At 64.0% G+C, this 21,345-nt stretch overlaps 3 protein-coding genes across 3 annotated transcripts; 2 read left to right on the top strand and 1 right to left on the bottom strand.

Moving 5' to 3' along the window:
- Positions 1-131: 131 nt before the first annotated feature.
- CPTP (ceramide-1-phosphate transfer protein) lies at positions 132-3,602 on the top strand. The gene is made up of 3 exons (XM_008578144.1): positions 132-192; positions 1,641-1,775; positions 1,998-3,602. Exons 2-3 carry the CDS (start codon positions 1,654-1,656, stop codon positions 2,518-2,520), a joined length of 645 nt encoding a protein of 214 aa, XP_008576366.1. The 5' UTR covers positions 132-192; positions 1,641-1,653; the 3' UTR covers positions 2,521-3,602.
- A 1,468-nt stretch (positions 3,603-5,070) lies between these two features.
- Positions 5,071-8,233, top strand: LOC103594863 (taste receptor type 1 member 3). The gene is made up of 6 exons (XM_008578143.1): positions 5,071-5,261; positions 5,360-5,660; positions 5,745-6,527; positions 6,648-6,851; positions 6,985-7,105; positions 7,269-8,233. The coding sequence occupies exons 1-6, from the start codon at positions 5,071-5,073 to the stop codon at positions 8,231-8,233; spliced, it is 2,565 nt and encodes an 854-aa protein (XP_008576365.1).
- Positions 8,234-9,056: 823 nt separating this feature from the next.
- On the bottom strand, positions 9,057-21,339 carry DVL1 (dishevelled segment polarity protein 1). The gene is made up of 15 exons (XM_008578142.1): positions 21,277-21,339; positions 15,351-15,420; positions 14,993-15,114; positions 14,801-14,904; positions 14,421-14,559; positions 14,030-14,123; positions 13,888-13,957; positions 13,654-13,793; positions 13,496-13,572; positions 13,359-13,426; positions 13,129-13,206; positions 12,300-12,431; positions 12,037-12,204; positions 11,746-11,952; positions 9,057-10,385 (listed from the first exon to the last, which is right to left on the bottom strand). The coding sequence occupies exons 1-15, from the start codon at positions 21,291-21,293 to the stop codon at positions 10,021-10,023; spliced, it is 1,851 nt and encodes a 616-aa protein (XP_008576364.1). The 5' UTR covers positions 21,294-21,339; the 3' UTR covers positions 9,057-10,020.
- Between the last annotated feature and the right edge of the window lie 6 nt (positions 21,340-21,345).

Raw genomic sequence — 21,345 nt, 5'->3', positions numbered from 1 at the left:
CGGTGGGGCGGGGCCCTCCCGGCCTGCACCCGCCCTTCCGGACCCCCGGCCACCCCCGCAGGCTGCCAGCCCGGTCCGAGCAGGCGGCCCAGAGGCGCAGAGGCCTCGGTCAGCGCAGACGCGGCCGGAGCGAGCGAGGGCTTGGGGCGACTCTTCCGGAGGCGCAGGCGCGGCCGTCCCACCCGAGGACGGGTAAGCGAGCCTGGGGGCTCCGCCTGGGGCCGCCCCGCGGTGGGCCCGGCCTGCGGGCTCGGCACCCAGACGTGAGCAGCCGAGGCGGGACGCCGAGCAGCCCGTCCGCCGAGGGGAGGCAGACCTCTCGAGGACCCGGGTCCCCTGCCCCGCCGGCTCAGCGTAGCTGGCCGCCCTCTCCCGCCGGGCGCCCGGCACCAAGGGGCGCAGGAAGCCCCGGCCCCGTGGGGCGAGAGTTCCTCCTGGTCACGAAGTGAGAGGCAGCCCCACGGTGCCAGCCCTGGGTGACAGGCTGAGGCCCCTGGGGAACCCGGGGAGGCAGGGGCAGTGGCGTCTGGCCGCCCCCACTCGAGGCACGGCGCTTGCGTGTCTGTGGAGTGACTGTGAATGCGAGCAGAATCCCTGGGGCTGGGGGAGGGCCTTGTGGGGGTCTTCTGAGTGTGGCAACACCTTTGGCCCAGCCACCCTTGTGTGCGGGATTGTACAGCGTCAGCAGCAGGAGTGAAAAGATTGGTGTCGCCCGTCTGTCCATCCATGTGTCCATCCAGCAAAGATCCACCCCACAGTCTCTGCTCTGGCTTTGGGGATGCAGCGGTGAGCAGGGAGGGGCCAGCCTGCCCTGCCACGTTTCCCACCCTCTCGGCGTGCCCCTACCCCTATTTTCCACAGCGTTTATTCCTCCTTACCTACTATGTCAGAACTTTGTCTTTTTTTTGTTTGTTTTCTTTTTTTTTTTTTTTCAGAGGATTTTGTATCAGGATATAACATAACTTCCACCCGGACCATGGTTCCAAAAGATTAAAAAAAGTGTTTTGCCTCATTTTATCTTTTATTTTTTGACACTCCACCCCCACCCCCACTAGGATGTCACCCTGTCAGGGAGGGCAGGGCTGTTGATGCCACTCACTCGTCGAGTGCTTGGAGCAGTGCCTGGCTCTTAGGAGGGAGAGGCTCAGTAAATATTTCTCCAGCCAGCAAAAGCAGACACAGACTGTGGCGACAGAAACAAAAAACAAATAAGCAAGAAAGAATCAGCAGAGATGCCTGCTGCAAGTGGGACACAGCAGAGTGGTCTGACAAAGCCAGAGGGGTCGCTCAGAGACAGGGATCAGGGACTGACCCACATCAGTGGCCCGAATGACGAGGAAGGTCCATGCCAAAGTCTGTGGGTGTGTGACCCAGGTACAAGGCTTGGCAAGGTCAGGTTGGTGTGCCTGAGAGTGTGCAGCTTGGCCTGGAGCAGAGCCAGCGGCTTCTGGGGAGGAGGTGGTCTCCTAGGAGGGAATTCAGTTTGAGGGGTGGTACATTATCATGGGCTTTCAGTGGTCAGCAGTAGGATCCCAGCTATTTATTTCCAATTATTCGTCCCCTGCTCCTGATAAAGTGAGCCACAGAGTAAGCTGATCCACAGGACAGCATCCCATCAGCCCAACTCTTGTCTGTTTCAGTTCACATCGAAAAATGGATGATTTAGAGACAGATTTCAATCTGAAGGTCGTCCTGGTCAGTTTCAAGCAGTGTCTCAACGAGAGGGAAGAGGTGCTACTGGACCATTACATCGCCAGCTGGAAGGGTCTGGTTAGGTGCGTGCTTGGGGGCTTTCCTGACCAGGGTCCCTCCTGGCACTGTAAGCACCAGGCTCCTACGCACTTTGGGCACGGGGGGGCGAGCAGGCTAGCTGTTCTCACCCAGACTTCCTGCCCCTGCCGGCCGTCGACCTGTGTCCCATGAGGCTCGGGGCAGTGCACCCCCAGGCCGGCTGCCTGGGGCCTAGGCAGGAACTCAGGCTCCTCCTCCTCACACAGGTTTCTGAACAGCCTGGGCACCATCTTCTCTTTCATCTCCAAGGATGTGGTCACGAAACTGCAGATCATGGAGCGCCTGCAGAGCAGCCCACAGCGTGAGCACTACAGCAGCCTGCAGTCCATGGTGGCCTACGAGGTGAGCAACCAGCTGGTGGACCTGGAGCGCCGCTCCCGCCACCCTGACTCAGGCTGCCGGACGGTGCTTCGCTTGCATCGTGCCCTGCGCTGGCTGCAGCTATTCCTGGAGAGCCTGCGCACCAGCCCCGAGGACGCGCGCACCGCCGTGCTCTGCACCGACTCCTACAATGCCTCGCTAGCCGCCTACCACCCCTGGATTGTGCGCCGGGCCGTCACCCTGGCCTTCTGCACTCTGCCCACCCGCAAGGTCTTTCTAGAGACCATGAATGTGGGGTCTCCTGAGCAGGCCGTGGAGATGCTGGGCGAGGCCCTGCCCTTCATCGAGCATGTCTACGATGTCTCCCAGAAGCTCTATGCTAAGCACTCCCTGCTGGACCTGCCCTAGTGGTGGGGGGCTCAGGCCGGGTGGGCTTCCCCTGCTGCAGGGCTGGGCTCGGGCAGCCAGGGCCCATGAGTCCCATGACACATCTTTTTGGGTACCCTAAGGATGGAAGATCCACCATTGCCCCTGCAAGGTGAGCTTGCCAGGAGCCCCAGACTGCAGCAGGAAAGGTGGCAGCTAGCCCCCGCTCAGGCCACCTGGCTCAGTACAGGAGGAGATGCTTCTCAACCTTGTGTGTGCAGTCAGGCCTGGGGCAGGATCCATGTGTGTGCAAAAGCCCAGGAGGTGCCCCCCACCACCCACCTGCGAGTCAAATCTGAGCAATGGGGTGAGGTCACAGAGACTCCATCCTCCCCGCCCACTAATCTGCCCAGCTTAGGCCCACAGAATGGCACCTGCCCAGGTGCCTTGGTCCTCTCCTTACCCAGGCTGATGGTCCCCAGGGCAGGGAGAGAATCCTGGAGCAGTGGTCTGGGCACTGCGGGCTTTCTCCCTGCTCCTTACCCCCTGCTAGCCTCTGCATGCTGAGCAGGTCAGGGACTCACGCATCTTTGGCAGTGACAGCCAGGTGCTGAAACCCCAAGACAAGGCTTCCCACAGAAGGTCCTGGGAAGTCCTGCCCTGCCCTCAGGACAGTCTCCTTTGGTGCCCCTGCCTGGCATAGCTCCCTGATGGACATAGCAGGCTGTCCCCTCAGATCAGAGCTCCACTGGGCCAAGCCTGGTTTCTTCTTCCTCAGTACCCAGAGAGATGCCCCAATCCTTCTCCCCTGCTCCTGCTGCCCATGTCCCCAGGGTGCTCAGGAGACCCAGGTAGGGCATGGCATAGGGAGGGGGCTGGACCCCACTGCCCAGCTCACAGGCTGTCAGATGGCCACGCCCAGCCCGGCTGCCATCCAGCGCTTGGGGGCCTGGCCTCTTCTACTGGCTCTTTGTAGTGGACCCCAGGCCCTGGGGCGCCACAGGGACAGTGTCCACCATGCAACAGATGTGCGTATGTGCAAGCTTTCAGGTGCACTCGGTCACTTGGAAACTAATATGTGTGATATTTTTCCAACATAAATAAATTACGTTTATGGATCCAGAGTTAGCGTTCCAGGAAGGGATATTGGGGTGCACCTAGGGGAAGAACATGGGGGTGTCCCTTGATCCCAAGGGGGTTGAGGCCCCACTGTCTGGCTGGAAGGGCAGTGACTGCCTCAGGCACAAGGTTCACCCCAGATGGAGGCCGGCGGTGGGGAGGGGCTGGGTCGGGAGGGCAGTTCTGAGGCCACACCATGTAGGGCACGGGGAGAGACCTGCCCCAGCTGTGGCTGGTGGAGACTGAGGGCTGCTCAGCGGCCTGGATGGAAATAAGATGCACATGGGCCGGGTCCTCGGGCAGTGCATCCAGCCCCAGGGTCTAGCTCGCCCCGCACATGCAGGGGCCAGGGCCAAAGGTGGTGATCACAAGGGACTGGCCTAGGAGAACAGTGGGCTTTGTGTGCGTGCGTGTGCTTGTGTGAGTGTGTTCCTCGGGGGCCTTCCCTTGCAAGGAGGCGGCACGGGCCAGGTTTCACCTCCCTGTGAGCATCTGACGGCCCTAGCTAGGCTGAGACCAACCACCCCCTGCTTTTGTGGCTGCATGGGTCCTGCTGTTCTCCACCCCCAGAACCTGGGGTGTCAGTAAGGCTCTCCCAGACCCAGGCCAATAGGACACAGGCCCAGAGCCACGCAGAGACTGAGTGAGAACTGCCTGGCCTCTCGGGGCCACCCCCACCCCCACATGGCTGGTGCTGACCCATCTGCACAGGCCCATTTGGTTATGGCCTTTCCTCCCTTGTTTGCATGGACCCTCTTCAGGCCCAGCTGTGAGCTCTGTCCCCCAAGAGAGCACCTGCACACTGGCCCAGTGGGGAGTGTCCAGGCCAGGGGTCAAGCCAGTGTGGGCACAGCTGGCCACATGGTTCACGTAGCTTTGGGCATCAGACCACCAGCAGAGGAGTAGCCAAGACCCTCAGCACACTGCTCACAGACAATCCCACCCCAGCTGCAGGGCAGGGGCCTGGCTGGTCTGTAGGACTGGAGGGGCTACCCCACCGCACCCTGACTACTGATAGTGCAGCTTTGGGTTGCAAACCAGAAATCTCCCAGGGCTGGAGAGACTGTTTCTGCCCTGGCTCCTCCTCACCCCTCCCACAATCAGCTGAGACCCCAGGACCCCTCTGCCCCTCCTCCTCTTCTCTAGTCTGCTGGGCAGCTCCAGGAATGGGGGCGGGGTGCCTAGGGGCTTGGGCATAGGCAGGTAACAAGGCCACTGTCAGCAGCTGCTCGGAGCCTGCCTGCCAGGCCTCTGTCTGACAGAGCCTTGCAGTGGTGTCAGGACAAGAGCCCAGCCTGCACAAGCCTTTGAGCCAGGAAAGTGAGGACGTTGCCAGGGGTCCCCGGAGGCATGGCAGGTGGGGATGGTGAGGGTTTTGCTAAGCAAATCCTCTGCCCCTCCCCCTGGACTCACTATATCTTGGGCTGCCTCCTGGTACACCCACTTCACACCCTGTGCAAGCCATCACCTGCCATGCCAGGCTCTGCCATTCTAGGCCTCAGCCTTGCGGCTCTCCTGGGCCTTGCGATGGGGGCCCCATTGTGCCTGTCGCGGCAACTCAGGATGCAAGGGGACTACGTGCTGGGCGGGCTCTTCCCCCTGGGCTCGACTGTGGCGGCTGACCTCCAGCACAGGACACGGCCCAACAGCATCGTGTGCACCAGGTACGGAGGCAGGAGCAGCTGGGGGCTGGGGGTCCATGGGTTCGCAGTGCTCCCGAGCCTGGGACAAGGCAGCCACCTGCAGCCCCATGTGGCCTCAGGTTCGAGTCCCTTGGCCTGCTGTGGGCACTGGCTGTGAAGATGGCCGTGGAGGAGATCAACAATGCGTCGGCCCTGCTGCCTGGGCTGCGCCTGGGACATGACTTCTTTGACACGTGCTCGGAGCCCGTGGTCGCCATGAAGCCCAGCCTCGTGTTCCTGGCCAAGGAGCGCAGCCGCAACATCGCCGCCTACTGCGACTACACACGCTACCAGCCCCGCGTGCTGGCCGTCATAGGGCCCCACTCCTCGGAGCTGGCCCTCGTCACTGGCAAGTTGTTCAGCTTCTTCCTCATGCCCCAGGTGGGCCCCACCCCCTTGAGTCACCACCCCCACCCGGCCCCACCTGGGGAGCCCCACCTCAGGAGGCGCCCCTCGGCTCCACAGGTCAGCTACGGTGCCAGCATGGACCGGCTGAGCTCGCGGGAGACCTTCCCCTCCTTCTTCCGCACAGTGGCCAGTGACCGTGTGCAGCTGACGGCCACCGTGGAGCTACTGCAGCAGTTCGGCTGGAACTGGGTGGCTGCGCTGGGCAGCGACGACGAGTACGGCCGGGAAGGCCTGGGCATCTTCTCAAGCCTGGCCAACGCGCAGGGCATCTGCATCGCCCACGAGGGCCTGGTGCCAGTGCCCCGCTTCGATGGCTCACGGCTGGGCAGGGTGCAGGACCTGCTGCACCAGGTGAACCAGAGCAACGTGCAGGTGGTGGTGCTGTTTGCCTCCGTCCATGCTGCCCACGCCCTCTTCAGCTACTGCATCGACTACAATCTCTCACCCAAAGTCTGGGTGGCCAGTGAGACCTGGCTGACTTCTGACATGGTCATGGCGCTGCCTGGCATGGCCCAGGTGGGCACCGTGCTTGGCTTCCTGCAGCGGGGCACCCCACTGCCCGAGTTCTCCCACTATGTGGAGACCCACCTGGCCCGGGCCGCAGACCCGGCCTTCTGCGCCTCACTAGAGGCTGAGCAGCCTGGCCTGGAGGATGACGTGGTGGGGCCACGCTGCCCGCAGTGTGACGACATCACGCTGCAGAACCTGTCGGCCGGGCTGATGCATCACCAGACCTTCCCTGCCTACGCAGCGGTGTACAGCGTGGCCCAGGCCCTGCACAACACACTGCAGTGTAACGCCTCGGGCTGCCCCAGGAGAAAGCCTGTGCAGCCCTGGCAGGTGAGGGCACTGGGGCCGGGTGTGTCGCGGCCTCCGCCCATGCGTGGGCTGGGCAGCAGGTGGGGCCAAACCCGTCTTGGCCAGAGGTGGCTTCTGGCTCAGCCCCGTCCCCACCTCCAGCTCCTGGGCAATATGTACAACCTGAGCTTCCGCGTGCGCGGCGTGTTGCTGCGGTTTGATGCTAGTGGGAACATGGACAGGGAGTACGACCTGAAGCTGTGGGTGTGGCGGGACTCACAGCCTGATCTCCGTACTGTGGGCACCTTCAACGGCAGCCTTCAGCTGTGGCGCTCACGAATGTGGTGGCACACGCCCCACAACGAGGTGAGTGCAGGGCGTGCAGGTGAGGCCCACAAAGCAGCCCCTGCAGCTGGCGCAGCCTCGGGGTGGGGGCCATCCCGGGTCTTGGGCAGGTCCACCCAGCTGAGCAGAGCCAGACCCTGAGGCCCATGCCCAGGAGCCGGTGTCCCAGTGCTCGCAGCAGTGCAGCGAGGGCCAGGTGCGCCGCGTGAAGGGCTTCCACTCCTGCTGCTACGACTGCGTGGACTGCAGGTCAGGCAGCTACCGGCACAGCCCAGGTGAGCACCTCCACAGCAAGGCCCTGAGTGTGGGGGGAGGGGAGCAGGAGTGCAGCCTGGGCAGGGGTCACGCCGAGACCCAGCTCTGGGCTGATGTGAGGCCCAGGGGCCACGTCCCCCAGTGGTGGTCCCCCCAGCACCCTTTCTCTGCCCCCTCCTGCAGACGACCTCATCTGCACCCCGTGTGAGCAGGACCAGTGGTCTCCAGAGCGGAGCACACGCTGCCTCCCCCGCAAGCCCAGGTTCCTGGCGTGGGGGGAGCCGGTGGTGCTGGTGCTGCTAGTGCTGCTGGGTCTGGCGCTGGGCCTGGCGCTGGCCGCCCTGGGGCTCTTCGCTCACTACCAGGACAGCCCGCTGGTTCGGGCCTCGGGCGGGCCGCTGGCCTGCTTCGGCCTGGGCTGCCTGGGCTTCGTCTGCCTCAGCGCCCTCCTGTTTCCCGGCCGGCCCAGCCCTGCCAGCTGCCTGGTCCAGCAGCCCCTGTGCCACGTCCCGCTCACAGGCTGCCTGAGCACACTCTTCCTGCAGGCGGCCGAGATCTTTGTGGAGTCAGAGCTGCCACCCAGCTGGGCAGACTGGCTGTGCGGCTGCCTGCGGGGGCCCTGGGCCTGGTTGGTGGTGCTACTGGCCATCTCGGTGGAGGCCGCACTGTGCACCTGGTTCCTCATGGCCTTCCCGCCAGAGGTGGTGACGGACTGGCAGGTCCTGCCCACGGAGGGGCTGGTCCACTGCCACGTGCGCTCCTGGCTCAGTTTCAGCCTTGTGCACGCCACCAATGCCACACTGGCCTTCCTGTGCTTCCTGGGTACCTTCCTGGTGCAGAGCCAACCTGGCCGCTACAGCTGCGCCCGCAGCCTCACGTTTGCCATGCTGGCCTACTTCATCACCTGGGTGTCCTTCGTGCCACTCCTGGCCAACGTGCCAGTGACCTACCAGCCTGTGGTGCACATGGGTGCCATCGTCCTCTGTGCCCTGGGCATCCTGACCACCTTCCACCTGCCCAAGTGTTATATGCTGCTGTGGCAGCCAGAGCTCAACACTCCCGAGTTCTTCCTGGGAAGGGGTCCCGGGGATGCCAGAGGCAGGGGCAGCAGTGGGGATGGGGAGGAGAGTCAGGGAAAAAACAAGTGACCCCTGACCCAGTGACCTCATCCTCAGTGAGACATAGTCAAGAACCTCCCCAACCCAGCAGCCCCCAGACTGTGCCCGCGGCCCCCCAGCTCTAGGTTCTGAAAATTGTCTGCTGACATTGACCCCACAATAACCCACAGCCTGCAGCATACAGGAGCCAGTGTACCCTCCCCCACCGAGAGCCCCAGAGTCCAGCTTTGTCCCCGTTCCTGCCGAGCCCCTGCCAAGGCCTGCCCAGGTGACCCAGCCCACTGCTGCAGAAGGAGGCCCACAGAGGGTTCCTTGAAACCATGGTGCGCTCAGGAAAGGAAGCAGGAAAGCCCCCAACCAGGCCATCGGAAGGCCCAGCCTGGGCCCCTCCCAGCCACCATCACAGGAATGGGAGGTCAGGTGGGTGGGCCTGGGTGTGTGCCCTGACCGTGGGCCCCAGAGCAGAGGCCACTCAGGGCGAGGGGGGCACGCAGCTTCCTTCTCTCCCCAGCCCAGCCTGAGTGGGCAGAGTGGGGTCGAGCCCACCCCAGCACCGCGGACAGAGCCCAGGGAGAGGAGGGGGTCAGCACCACGGCCAGCACCAGCTACCAGGACCCCTGCAGCCAGGAGCCAGTACCACGGACAGAAAACCACCCACCAGGATCCTGCTGGCAGCGAGCACAGAGCCTCGGAGCTGCCAGAGTTGGAGCACAGCACCCAGCCAAGCCTGGGCAGGGCCTCGAGTCAGAGTCCCAGGGTCAGCCCTCGGCAGGGCACTCGGCGGGGGCTGGGCCAGACCCCATGCTTGTGTTCTAAGGCAGCACAGCCACAGAGAAGAGACACAGGCCACACATCAGCCCCACAAAATTAAATGATTTTTAGTGTTTAAAATAGCATTTACATAGAAGCAGCATTTACACGGAAGCAGCTCTATGTTAACTAGCCGGATGCTGGGACTTTGATACAATATCTACAGCACAGAGGTGCAGGGCCAGAGACGCCAGGAAGGCAAGCACGTATGTGGGCAGGCGCTCACCCAGGGACAGGGAGGACAGGCCCAGCTGCCCTCCCATGTCCCCACGACCCCATCCCCGCAACAGCTGTGCACATCCATGCCCCCTGACCCTTAGGGTCACATTCCCCTCCCGCCTGGCCTCTTTCTTGTCTCTCCCACCAACCTGTTGTCCACACGCTCGGGAGGGGACAACATGCAGACTCAGTTCCTGCTGGGCAGGGGTGGCACTGACCTGACCACGCCTCCCCCAGAGCCCACAGGCCAGGTAATAAATAAATAAATTAGACCCCTACTCTGGGCAGCCACAGATTCTAATCCCCTCGAGGGCCCCCCTCCAGGGCCAGATGGGCAGGCCTGTGAGCTGGGTGGGGAGGGGTGCTGGTCTCGTTCAGTCTGGGCCCCGTGCACAGCTCATTAGGAGAGTGGGGGGTGGCATGGTGCCCAAGTGGGTCTTCCTCATAGAGGGGGTCGCCTCCAGACCAAGGAGGGGTGGGGGTCCCTGAGGCTCACGCTGAGGGGGTGGGTCAGATCTGCCTGAGGACAGAGATGGACTCTCCCCTGAGGATCTATATGACAACCTGCTCCCCACCAGGAAAGACCCCAGGAGCAGATGGGCTACGTCCAGGCCGTCCTCAGTCTCTCCCCTCCAGTGCTCCCACTGCCCACCCAGGCCCAGATCCCACAGGCTGGCCTGTCCCAGGCTGGCCACCACTAAGACAAGCCCACCCCGCTGGGCGCAGCAGGGCGGTGGCTGCCCCAGGACTGCAGCCACGCACCACACAACTGAAAGTGTTGCAATGGACTACATGATGTCCACGAAGAACTCGCAGGGGTTCCCCATAGCCTTCTGGAAGGACTGGCGGCTACCGGTCAGCTCTGGGGGGACAGCAGCCAGCTCCCGGACAGGTGGCCCCCCGGGCGGCCCACCCACCGCCACATAGGCCTTCGTTAGGGGGTGCAGCGGAGGGAGCCCCGGGGCAACGGTCGAGGCCTGGCTGCTGCCACGGCTGAGCTGGCTGGCCGGACGCTCCCGCCAGCCGCTGCCCGTCCCACTAGGCGCCGTGTGCGCTGATTCGCTGCCGCTGCCCCCGGCTCCGGCTGCCCGGTGCTCCTTCTCGTGGCCCGGAGCCCGACGGCTGCTCCGGGTGGACCCGCTGCTTTTGCTCCCTGGGACAAGAAGGGAAGAGGAAAGGGGGGTCAGCACCAGGCTGGGTCACTTCCAGGACGACAAGCCACTGCCAGGCAACCAGAGGCAAGGCCAGGTGGTCCCAAGCCAGGGTGGGGGTTGGGGGACAGCCATGCAGACTCAGGGTGGGGCCGGCACCACCCAGAGAAGCAGGAGCAGCTGCAGCAGGCAGGTGGCACCCCACACCTCACCCCGACACCTGGACCGGCCTGGTCTTGCAGCTGAGAAACAGCACCAGCGAAGGCCCCCCTGTGCCCGGTGCTCCCGGCGGCCATCTTGGGTTCCCCACCCTAAGACCCACTATCCACCCAACTCTGGGGCCCTGGCCAGTTACTTGGCTCAGGCCCTGTCCTGGGCTCCCAGGAAGGGCAGGAACCTGAGGACCTGGGCTGGCTGGGGACATGCTGAGAGGGTGCTGGGCAGGACCCTGGCTTACCGGCCCCGAGGGTCCACTCCGCTAGTCCTTCAGTCTAAGGCTTGCTCAGCACAAAGCAAGGGATAGCATGAGTTACACACCAGGCCCGGACTGGGCACCCACACCTGCCGCCAGCTGGGCCTGACTGCGGGCTCGGGCTTGGGTGGGTGCAAAGGCCTGTCCAGGGTCCGAGGACACCCCAAGACAGCTTGTCCAGGCCCACCACTACCCCAGCCTTCCTCTCCTCTGTCTCCCATCCTTCTCCAGGTCTCCCAGGCCACTGCCTGCACCCCTCACAGGCCCTGCAGGCATGTCCTCTGACCTCGTTGTACCCACTGGGCCTCAGGCCTCTACATAGCAAGTCACCCCCTCAGGGACACTCCCGATTCCCCAGTTCCCCACATATCCTAGCCATGGGGACGGAGTTGTCTATGGCACTGTTCACATCTGGCTCCCTGCCTGGCTGCAGGAGCCACAGGGGAGATTGAGCCCCACCTTCCCCGTGTCGTGGGGCCAGAGAGTGACCCTGCTTGACGCTCTCAGCCACCCGCATCCCCGGTCCTGCCACACACCCCTTTGCCAAGCCGTCACCTGTCCTCTTACCTGTGCCACACCTGGAACACCTGCCCCTACCCCTGCCATGCACGACCACCACAGCCTCCAGGTTCCCTGAGGCCCCTCATCCCCACCCTCCCTCAACCCAGGTGAGGTGGGGTCCAGGCTGTCCCCGAGTCAAACTCTTCCCTGACCCTCCCCTCACGCACCAGCTCCCTGGTCTCCCTGGCACTCACCCCTTCTGGAAGGAGCTCACCCAGGGCCCAAGCACACAGCAGGAGTGCGTGCAACAGCAGCAGGGGAAGGGCAGGACCAGGTGGCGGGGGTGGCAGCAGGGCAGCAGCCGGGCATGGGGGCCTGGCTGAGCTCACCTTCACTCTGCTGACTCCCAGTGCTGCCGCTGCCGTAGCTAAAACCGGGATCCTGGTAGGCAGGTGGGAAGCAGGGCGGGGGCCCCGGGTACTGGTAGGGATAGCCCTGACCCAGGGGCCAGGGGGCAGCCTGGTGGGGCAGCGGGGCCAGTGTGTCCTGATCCGAGGCTCCACTGGAGCCACTGTTGAGGTTCAGGGCTGCAAGATCTGGCAGGAGGGGAGCGGAGGGCAGGTGAGGGCAGAGCGACGGGCTCTCCAGCAACCCCAGCCGCAGCCCCAGCCCCTACTCACTGCTGCACAGGTCCCCGAACACGTAGTAGCACTGCTCAGAGAAGGTGATCTTGTTGACTGTGTGCCGCAGGAAGCCATGCTTGAGCATGCTGCTGGCGTACTTCCTGGCCTCGCGCCGCTCCTTGAAGCCCTCCACATGCGTGTACAGCCAGTCCACCACGTCCGCCCCTGGCCACACGCCGCAGGTCAGGCTGGCAGAGCCCCGGGCAGCCCTGACTCAGCCCCTCCCCCCACAGCTGGCCAAGTGGCTGATGGCCACTCACCGATGACAGCGTTGGCGATGGTGATCTTGAGCCACATGCGGTCGCGGATCTCTAGGCCCGAGTCTGGCAGCTGCATGACCCGAACGACCGCGCCCATGTCGCTCTTCACTGTCAGCGGTGCCTCCTCCAGCTCTGCAAGGCACGGCCCCCTCCTCAGCCCCTCCTGCCTGCCAGGCACGGGGAGGGCTCGGGACGGACAGGCCACAGAGGACTCCAGGCCCTCAGGGGAGTCCAGCCTGGGGGGCTGTGTGCCCGTCGCAGGATGGTCCCCCACAGGCTCTGGGAGCAGGCGGGGGTGAGGGGTTGAACCTTCACCTCCCACCTCTGCAGACTCTTTCCATCAGGATCTTGGGCCCAAACTGGGGGGAGGCCACCCCCACCCTGCAGACCAAAGCCTGGTGGGGACGGGCCAGGCCTCTTCCTTTCCCACATGTCCCCCTTCCCTGCGAGCTCAGGGCTGTTAGTCATGTTAGCAGCAGGAAAGCAAAGTGGGGGCCACGCACGCATCCTACACCCCCACTCAGCGCACCCACAACAGGGGCCCCTACATACACCTCCTGCCCCCGACATTGGGGGTGGGGCTGTGTGAGGTGCACCTGCCTGTCTGCGTACAAGTCTGCACAGGGTGTTGAGACAGAGCCACACGTGCTGTGGGCCCTGGCGACAACCACGTGAGCACCAGCACTCAAGGCTGGGGCAGACCCTCGCCCTCAGAGCCTGTTTCCTGCTAGGGCTCACGGGAGCTGCCACTTACGTGGAGCGCCGGGCACGGAGCTGGTTAGTGAGGAGGAGCTGGTGCGCGTGGCAGCACTCGAGCAGGGGCTCGTACCGTAGCGGGGCAGGGCTCCCGTCAGCGCCGCCGTGTGGGACAGCCAGGCGGCCGGGTCGATGGGCCGCACGGGGTCAGCTGGGCAGCCACCACGTGGAAACATACGATGGACAGACAGATGTATGGTGCCGGAGAGAGCAGGGCACAGGGGCACAGAGGAGAGAGGCCCTTCAGGCTGGGCCCAGGTGACCCCCAACCACCCACCCCACCTGCCCCCTGGGGTCACTCACCCCTGGGGATGGTGAAGTAGCTCCGGGGGGTTGGGTCCCAGCACTTGGCCACTGTGAGGCTGATGGGCCTGTAGGGTGGGCAGGTCATACAGTGCCCCATGGTCCCTCCACCCACCCCACGCCACCCCATGTCTCACCCCGTCTGGGACACGATCTCCCTCAGCACCCGCACGGCGTCATCATTGCTCATGTTCTCGAAGTTGACATCATTCACCTGGGGTTGGGGGTATCTAGAGGTTAGGGGTCAGGGCAGTGATGGGGTGCACACCTCAGCCCCGCAGCCCTGCGACCACACCTGCAGGAGCATGTCGCCAGGCTCAATGCGGCCATCGGCAGCCACCGCCCCGCCCTTCATGATGGAACCAATGTAGATGCCACCGTCACCCCGGTCGTTGCTCTGGCCCACGATGCTAATGCCCAGGAAGTGGTGCCTCTCTGCAGGGGGCGGAGGGGGAGGGGCAGTGAGCAGGCTCCGACCCAAACGCACCCTCTCCCACCCTCTCCCTGCAACCCCTGCCCCGGAGCTCACCCATGTTGAGTGTGACAGTGATGATGTTCAGGGACATGGTGGAGTCGGTGATGCTGCTGAAGGATGAGGCCTGCAGAGGGACCCGGGTGAGGGGCTGCAGGACAGCAGACCCTGTGCACCCGCACCCAGCCCCACCGCCTACCCGGTCTGTCTGCCGAAGGCGCTGCTTCCGCCGCCGGCGCTTGTGCTTGCGGACGAGCCGGGAGGAGGTGCTCTGCTCTGTGGAGCTGCTCAGCCTGGGGGTGGGAGGTCAGAGGTCAGAGGTTCTGGGGGTAGGGGTGCAGGGCTGCACCTGCTCCTGACAGGCCAGACGTGGGAAACGCAGGGCCGGGGTCAGGTGTGTCCAGGATGAGGCTCAGCTCCAGCATCCACGCCCCACACCCTACACGTGTGACACGTACACGGGAGCACATGCAGACCCCACACCAACAGGCAAACACAGGCGCATGAACACATGCAGCTGGCCCAGCCACCTGCACCATCATGCACACACGTGACCTCACGCACACAGGCACACACACAGCCCACCGCACCGGCTCGTGTTGTCATCGTCCTCGGAGTCGATGAAGCTACTGGACTCCAGCTCGCTGCTCAGCACAGTGGAGGCGCTGTCCGGGGCCAGGCCCCGTTCCCGCCGCCGGTCTCCTCTCGGGTGCCCATTGGGCCTTGAGGCTGTGGGGGCAGCCACGAAGGAGCTGACCATGGGGTCCCCTGGAGCTCGCAGGGTCAGGAGCACAGGGTGGGAGCTGGCAGGGTGACTGTGGGGTCTCTGGGGATCACCAGGCCTAGGCCCCCTACCCAGGAACCTCCACTAGCTGGGGGGCAGTAACTGAAAGTTGGCAGGAACTTGAGGTGCACCACAGGGTCCTGGGGAGGTTTGGGGTCCAGGGCTGGGAAGGCACAGCCATGGTACCTTCCTCGCGGTTCCGGCGTCGGGCTCGCTCCCGCCGGTGGCTGACCATGGACTCGGTGCCAGTCTCATTGTCCATCCCGTCGTGGCTACTGGCCACATTGGGGCTGTGCCAATGAGAGCAGGGTAGCATGGGCAGGCTGGCCCCCTCGCCTCCCTGGCCCAGTGGGATCCCAGCCCCACCACAGTCCTTACTGGAAGGAGGGGGGACGTGAGTCCCCAATGCCGCCTGTCCGCTCAAGAGGTGGAGGCAGGTCCATGTGGCTGTCAGTGCCCTGGGACCCTGCATCTGAGTGAGCACCCTCAGCCAGGACCAGCTGCAGAGGGAGAGGGGGAGCTTGGGACACCCCCCTTGCTGGCAGGCCAACCCCTGCAGGGCGTCTGGGGCACAGGTGACCAGCCCCCTACCGCCTACCCAAACCCAGCCTCCCAGAGCCCGACCCCACACCCGCCACCTCCCCCAAAAAGGACCCCAGCTCCTGGACACTGGGACCCCCACTGAGTACCCTTAGGCCAGGACACAGGCACCCACACAGGCTTCCCACAGCCTCACCCAGGAAACCACGCGGCCATTGAAGCAGGGCAGCTTGGCGTTGTCATCGAAGATCTCCTCCTTCACCACCCTGCAGGCAGATGGCCCATGAGACCACTATGCCTGGGGCCGGTCCTGTGGGCTCCAGAGACCAGACCCCCCAGCCTTGGGCCTGGAAACAGGGGCGCCCGCCACATGCATGGATGCCAGTCTGTGGATGCCCCACCAGCACCAAGACAGTCAGCCCAGGACTCCCGTTCTCCTCTAGAGTCAGCCCCCAGTCCCTGGGGGATAGACAGACAGGGTGAGGAACTCCCTGTGTGGCCCAGGCTTCATCCAGGCCTGTCTCCACCTCACCCTCCCCCGGGGACCTGGTCCAGCCCTGGGGCTCGGGGGCCATTGCCTACAACACTCCCCCGCGGCAACCTCTCCACTGTGGCCGAGCCACATGCAGGCTCCTCCCGGGCCTGCGCTGGCTTCCCTGTCTCCAGGTGCCCGGGACTCCCACTGACTAGTCTCTGTGCCTCACCCCAAATCCACCCCACACCACGAGGCCCCACCTTCCAACCATTCCAGAATGGCCCTCCCACCCGCCAGCCCCTCAGCCACCCACCGTACACTCAGACTTGCAGCTCCCACCCACCCAGGGGAGCCAAAGTTCCCCAACAACCACCTCTCTTCCTCCTGCCTGCCGCCTACCCACTGGGGCTGGCCCATGAGCTCCCCTCCACTCCTCTCCCCACCCAGGTCTCTCTGGAGCACCCACAGGACCCTGCAGTAGGACCCATACTGCTTGTGCCCATCTGCACCAGAGTCTGGCTCCTCTCTTGCATCCCCCCAGCCTGTCACAGCACAGAGGTGGACAGTCGGACCCCCAGACAGGCACAGGCGGGCCAAGATGGCATGCAGACCCAAAGCAGCCGCTGCCCTCCTGGACCAGCCTCGACTCTCAGGGGGCCATGACCCCACCTCAAGACCTGGAAGGCAGCCAGAGACACGGCTTGGTCAGGTGGGCTTGGGGGAGGGGCAGAGGCACCCAGGCAGGACACAGAGGGCCAGGGAACAAACACTGGGAAGGGGGCCGGATACCCGGGGTCAGGGTTCAAAGGGGTCAGGGCAACAGCCAGGACAGCTCAGAAGGGGCGGTAGAGCAGGGCCTGCAGCAGGGGCAGCCGGACACCCTGCCCCCCCGGCACCCAGCCCTGCTCAGCACAGTGGGATTTTCCACGCCTGGGACTTGGGCCCAGTGGAGAAACGGGAGCCGGGAGACTGGGCCAGACCCGGATGCACACCTGACAGGAAGCAGCCTCTCGGCCCATGAGGCCCAAGGCCAGCTGCAGGGCCCCTTGCCCACAGCTCCAGGCCCTCTGTCCCCAGGGCACCTCCACTCGGCCAGTCCTGGGCAACAGCAGGAGGCAGGAGACCCCAGCAGAGCTGGCCCCCACAATCCCACCCAGGAGACAAGGCCCTAGTCCACCTATCCACTGGGAGGAGGCCCTGGGCCACAGGGCAGAGTGGATGGCAGGGACATGGAGAGCCACCCTGCACAGCGTTTGAGAGCCCTACAGCTGCCTCCCGATGCAGGCCAGGCCTCATCAATGCAGTGGACACCTCCAATGGCAGAGAAGGGCACTTTTCAGGATCACACCCCCCATTTCTGCTGCCCCCACTCACGAGCCACAGCCCTGCAGAACTGGGCCGGCTTCCAGGAGAGGTGGTGACCCTCATGCCATACCTCAGCCAAGGAGGCCACGGTGAGAGGCTGCCAGCACAGGAAGACCCAGGGCAGCCTGGGGTGGGGTGGGGAGCCCCCAGGCACCTGGCGCACTGCCAGCGGCAGCCCGTGGCCTGAGACCACAGTGAGACTGAGTGACCGGACCACACAGAGGCCCAGCAGGGACCTGGTGCCCTCCCCAGCCCCCAACACTCTGCCCAAGTGGGCCCAGCCGGCAGCCTCTCCCTGCCGCGCCCAGGACCCAGCCCTCTCTGACTCACCATGAGAGATGTGAGCAACCCCAGCACCCACACACAGGGCCCTCCTGGCTCCCCCAGAAGGCCCTGCCTCTCTCCCCCCATCCAGAGGGACCCCGCAGCCACACTGCGCCCCCCACCCCTACGTGGACACCACTCCCTGGGGCCCTGCTCTCCCGGCGCTCCCCAGCCTGAGGAACCCTGTCTTCCAACTGGCATGAAAGGCGTCCTGCCTTCCGTCCAGGTGTTGGGGCACTGGGGGCAGCCCAGGCCCCAGCACCGCTAGGTCAGGAAGAAGGCAGGCTGGAGCAGGAAGAGCAGAGCCAGATACCTACCCAGATCCCAGGAGAGCCCAGCTCCCTCCTCACCCCAGCCAAACAGGGGAGCAGGTACCTGGGCCCCAGGACGAGGGACAGGAGTGCTCTCCACTGGGGGTGCGGGATGCTGCCCGCAGGTGGCCAGCACGACCTCTGCAGGGGCTCCACAGCAAGGATAAGGTCTAGGGTGGGTGGAGGCCACAGCATGGGGGAGACGCCCCCCCACAACCCACAGGCTCCCTCAGGGGGTTCACCTCGCAGGCAGGAGAGGGGCTTCAGGAGCTGCTCCACTGACACTCAGTTGCGGCCACCCAGGGGCACCCCCAGCCAGCACTGAGAATTCCTAGCAACGTCCTGGTTAACCTCTAACTCAAGGCTGCCCGGCTCTGCCCGCTGCCCCTGCAGACCCACCCCAGGGAGGAATCTGCTCTCAGAGGCAGGGCCCTTGGAGTCCAGTGCAGCTGCAGGCAGAAGAGGACCCTCGGGGCTCCTGGAGGCCCCAGCACACCACAGGCCAGCCCTCCCCAGTGACACAGCCCCAACCACACCCCATCCTCCCCACCACACAGCAAGCTGGCATGGGGTGGGAGGCCCAGAGCCATCCCCAAGCCAAAGGACCCCTATGGGCCCTCGGCCTCACGGGGCCTGCTGCCTCACCAGCGGGCAGGCACCAACTCCTGACCAGCCTGTCCCATAGGTGGTACAGAGCACCCTCCCCAGACTCAGGCTATACAGGCTCCAGCATCAGAGCAGGCAGGGTAGAGAGGAGCCCTCTGAACACCTGTGCCCACAGGCAGGTGGCCCCAGAGACCCTTGCCTCCACCCATCCCTTAGCCCCTGGGCCTGGATCACCCACCCCTCAGAGACGGAGGGGCTGGGGCCACCACCAAGCACATGAACTAAGCGCCAACCACCAAAACCCAGCACGGGGTGCCTCCGGGCCAGCCCACCACAGGCCCTCCCTAACTTTGCACCCCCCAACCCTAGAACAGCCATGACCTGTGCGTGAACAGTGGGGGATGGGTGGGAGACCTTTGCCCACTTAGACAAAGACACACATAGGGAGTGGAGCCCAGCCCAGGGCATGGGGCCATGGCCACAACCTCAGGTTCCCTTCCTCACCAGGTAGCCAGCTGTGGTTTGGAGCAGAGGTTCAGGGAACCCAGAGCTGTGCCTACAGTGGGATCGGGGGTTGGAGAAGGCCCAGATTCACCCAGATGCTCCTCGCAGACCTCAGTCTGAGACCACCTCTCTCGTGGAGGGGGGGTCTATTGCCCCAGCCCAGCCAAGACCTTCCTTCCCTTCCCTCAGACTCCAGCTACATTCAGCTGATATCCAGGGCAAGTGCCCAGCTCAGCCCTCATTTATGCTAAAGTGTGAGTGACTGACCAGCCCCTCCCAACAGAAATTTATTCCACTGAATAAGTTATTTTATAGGATAAATAGAACTTGGAGCTCTGCCTGTAGAACTTGGGAGAGGAGGAAGAAGACAGCTCATGGGGTCCTCTTCCAGGCTCCTAAGGCCACTAGGTTACCGGCCAAGAGGAAATAAGCCAAGGCTCCTGTCCCACCCACTCAGTGTGGCTCCCGGGGTTACCCCAGTCCATCCCTTCCCAGCGTAACACACCAGCTCTCTGGGAAACCTGAGGCTCCTCTGCCTGCTCCCTGCCCCATGCCCCACACATTCCTAGCCCTGTCCAAACTTCCCAAAGGACTCCTACTCCTAGTTCAATGCCCAGATCTGCCCACCCACTTCCTAGGTCAGGATACCCACGGGTTCTCCAAAGTGGCCTTCCCCTGGAAGTGCACGTAGGCTATGTCTGCTCCTGGGCAGCCCCCAGTGGGTGTCACAAGCAGATGTCAGGGTCCCCTCAGGAAGCACCCAAAGCAGGGTGTGAGGTGGCAGCCTGGGGGGCTGGGTGCACTCCTGCCACACGCTCCCTGGTGGCATAAGTTTGTGACAACGGGCATTTGTGACTTTGGTGATTTTTGTTAAAATAACAGACTGAGTTAAGAACATAAGCACTCTTTCACAAACCGGATGCTCTCAGCCAAAGCAGCCCAGGCTCAGAGAAGGAAAGAGAATGTGTGAGGTCGCCCAGCAAGGGGAGGCGGGGCCAGACCAGACCTGGTAAACAAAGCCCCCACTCCCACCAGACCCAACCTGAGCCAGCAGGAAGGCCACCAGGCAGAGCTGGGCACACCCAGCCTGCAGAGCTGCCGCAGACACTCTCCCTTCCTGATTCTCCCTGGAGGTGGGAGTTGGTGGGGAGCAAAAGAGTCCAGTTGTCCAAATTTCCCTCAGGCCACCCTCAGAGCCATGGAGAGGCCCAAACTTGACCTGACCTGGGGCTGCCCAGGGACCGTGCAACCACAGAATCCAGGAAACGGCCTCAATGTCAAAGTCCCAAGATGTGGCCACACACAAGGACACCGGCTTGCCTGAGGGTAGCTGGCCCATATGCTGGGCCCACGAGGTCTCTGTGTCCCCCGCCTCCCCGCATCACTGAGCTGGGGGCTTGGGTTACCGGTGGCTGTGCTGGGTCAGGCCTCAAGCAGACAGCCAGCCTCCTGCTCCCTGTCCCAGAGGCCCAGCTCAGCACAAGTGGGAAGTCCCCTCACCTGGGACAGCCACCACCTGCCTGGCATGGAGACACTGGCCCAGAGGCTGCCCCAAGTCAGCGGATGGCCTGGCTGCTCCCAGGCATGCAAAGCTGTGTGGCTTGCTAGGGATGGAGGCCCCAGGGCCAGGAACCTTACAGCAGGAATGAGTGGAGTGAAGCGTCATGGTCCCCAGTGACCCTTGATCTCCACTCTGTCATAAGGACCCGGGAGAAGGGGCCTGGGGAGCCTATCTTTTTTTTTTTTTTTTTTTTTTTAAAAGATGACCGGTAAGGGGATCTTAACCCTTGACTTGGTGTTGTCAGCACCACTCTCACCCAGTGAGCAAACCGGCCATCCCTATATGGGATCCGAACCCGTGGCCTTGGTATTATCAGCACCGCACTCTCCCGAGTGAGCCACAGGCCGGCCCAGCCTATCTTGAGCCTCTGGAAACTTCTGCATACCCTAGCAGCAAGATGGGTATCCCTGTCCTGCCCATCCCACTTCTCCCCATCCCAACAAAGGGATCCACCGGGTGGTTGGGACCCTGCCCCTACCACCTGGTAACGCTTCCTTGACCCCAGCTCCCACGAATGGTAAACCCTCCAGGCCAGCCCTGAGACCCAGTATCTAACCTCTAAGGAAGAGATGCCGCAGACCCTGAGTGTGAGGGGGCCAAGGTGGGACTCTAGGATGGGGGTGGCCCTGGGCCGTGAACCTTGACCCCAGGGCACACGCGGCAGGCCGACGGCAGTGGAGAAGCCAGGACCCTCGCCTGCCGGTCATGCAGAGCTCTCAGGTTCCGGGACTGGCAGTCAGGGCCCCAGGCTCTCCAGCTCCGCACGGACAGGTGGGTACACACGCCACGCACCGGGGCGCCGCCAAGGGCCACCAGGTGCAGGCGCAGACCCAGATCCGTGCCCCGCGACGGGAGCGGGGGCGCGGCGCGCTCACGGGCGCCTGGCGGGGCGCGCTGACAGCCCCGGGCCCCGCGGTCCTGCCCCGCGTGGACAGGTGCGACCCGCGCCCGCGCGCAGGCCCCGCGGCCGACTGACCCGAAGTCCTGGTCCATGGACTTGAAGAAGAATTTGTAGGCGTGCACGGGCCGGGTGCTGAGCACGCCC

Source organism: Galeopterus variegatus, unplaced genomic scaffold, assembly GCF_000696425.1.
Source record: "Galeopterus variegatus unplaced genomic scaffold, G_variegatus-3.0.2 Scaffold1637, whole genome shotgun sequence".
NCBI classification, from domain to species: domain Eukaryota; kingdom Metazoa; phylum Chordata; class Mammalia; order Dermoptera; family Cynocephalidae; genus Galeopterus; species Galeopterus variegatus.
The sequence above is the reverse complement of the archived record's forward strand: the minus strand, read 5'-3'. Positions and strand labels throughout refer to the sequence as shown.

Excerpts from the sequence above, each read along its gene's own strand:
- CPTP (XM_008578144.1), top strand. The coding sequence starts at position 1,654 with ATGGATGATTTAGAGACAGATTTCAATCTGAAGGTCGTCCTGGTCAGT. Across the intron at positions 1,776-1,997 it reads AGCTGGAAGGGTCTGGTTAG|GTTTCTGAACAGCCTGGGCA; the intron begins GTGCGTGCTTGG and ends CTCCTCACACAG.
- DVL1 (XM_008578142.1), bottom strand. Across the intron at positions 14,560-14,800 it reads ACGCCGGAACCGCGAGGAAG|CCTCAAGGCCCAATGGGCAC; the intron begins GTACCATGGCTG and ends CTGCCCCCACAG. Across the intron at positions 13,427-13,495 it reads GAGATCGTGTCCCAGACGGG|GCCCATCAGCCTCACAGTGG; the intron begins GTGAGACATGGG and ends CCCACCCTACAG.
- LOC103594863 (XM_008578143.1), top strand. The coding sequence starts at position 5,071 with ATGCCAGGCTCTGCCATTCTAGGCCTCAGCCTTGCGGCTCTCCTGGGC. Across the intron at positions 6,852-6,984 it reads GGCACACGCCCCACAACGAG|GAGCCGGTGTCCCAGTGCTC; the intron begins GTGAGTGCAGGG and ends GCCCATGCCCAG. Across the intron at positions 7,106-7,268 it reads CAGCTACCGGCACAGCCCAG|ACGACCTCATCTGCACCCCG; the intron begins GTGAGCACCTCC and ends CCCCTCCTGCAG.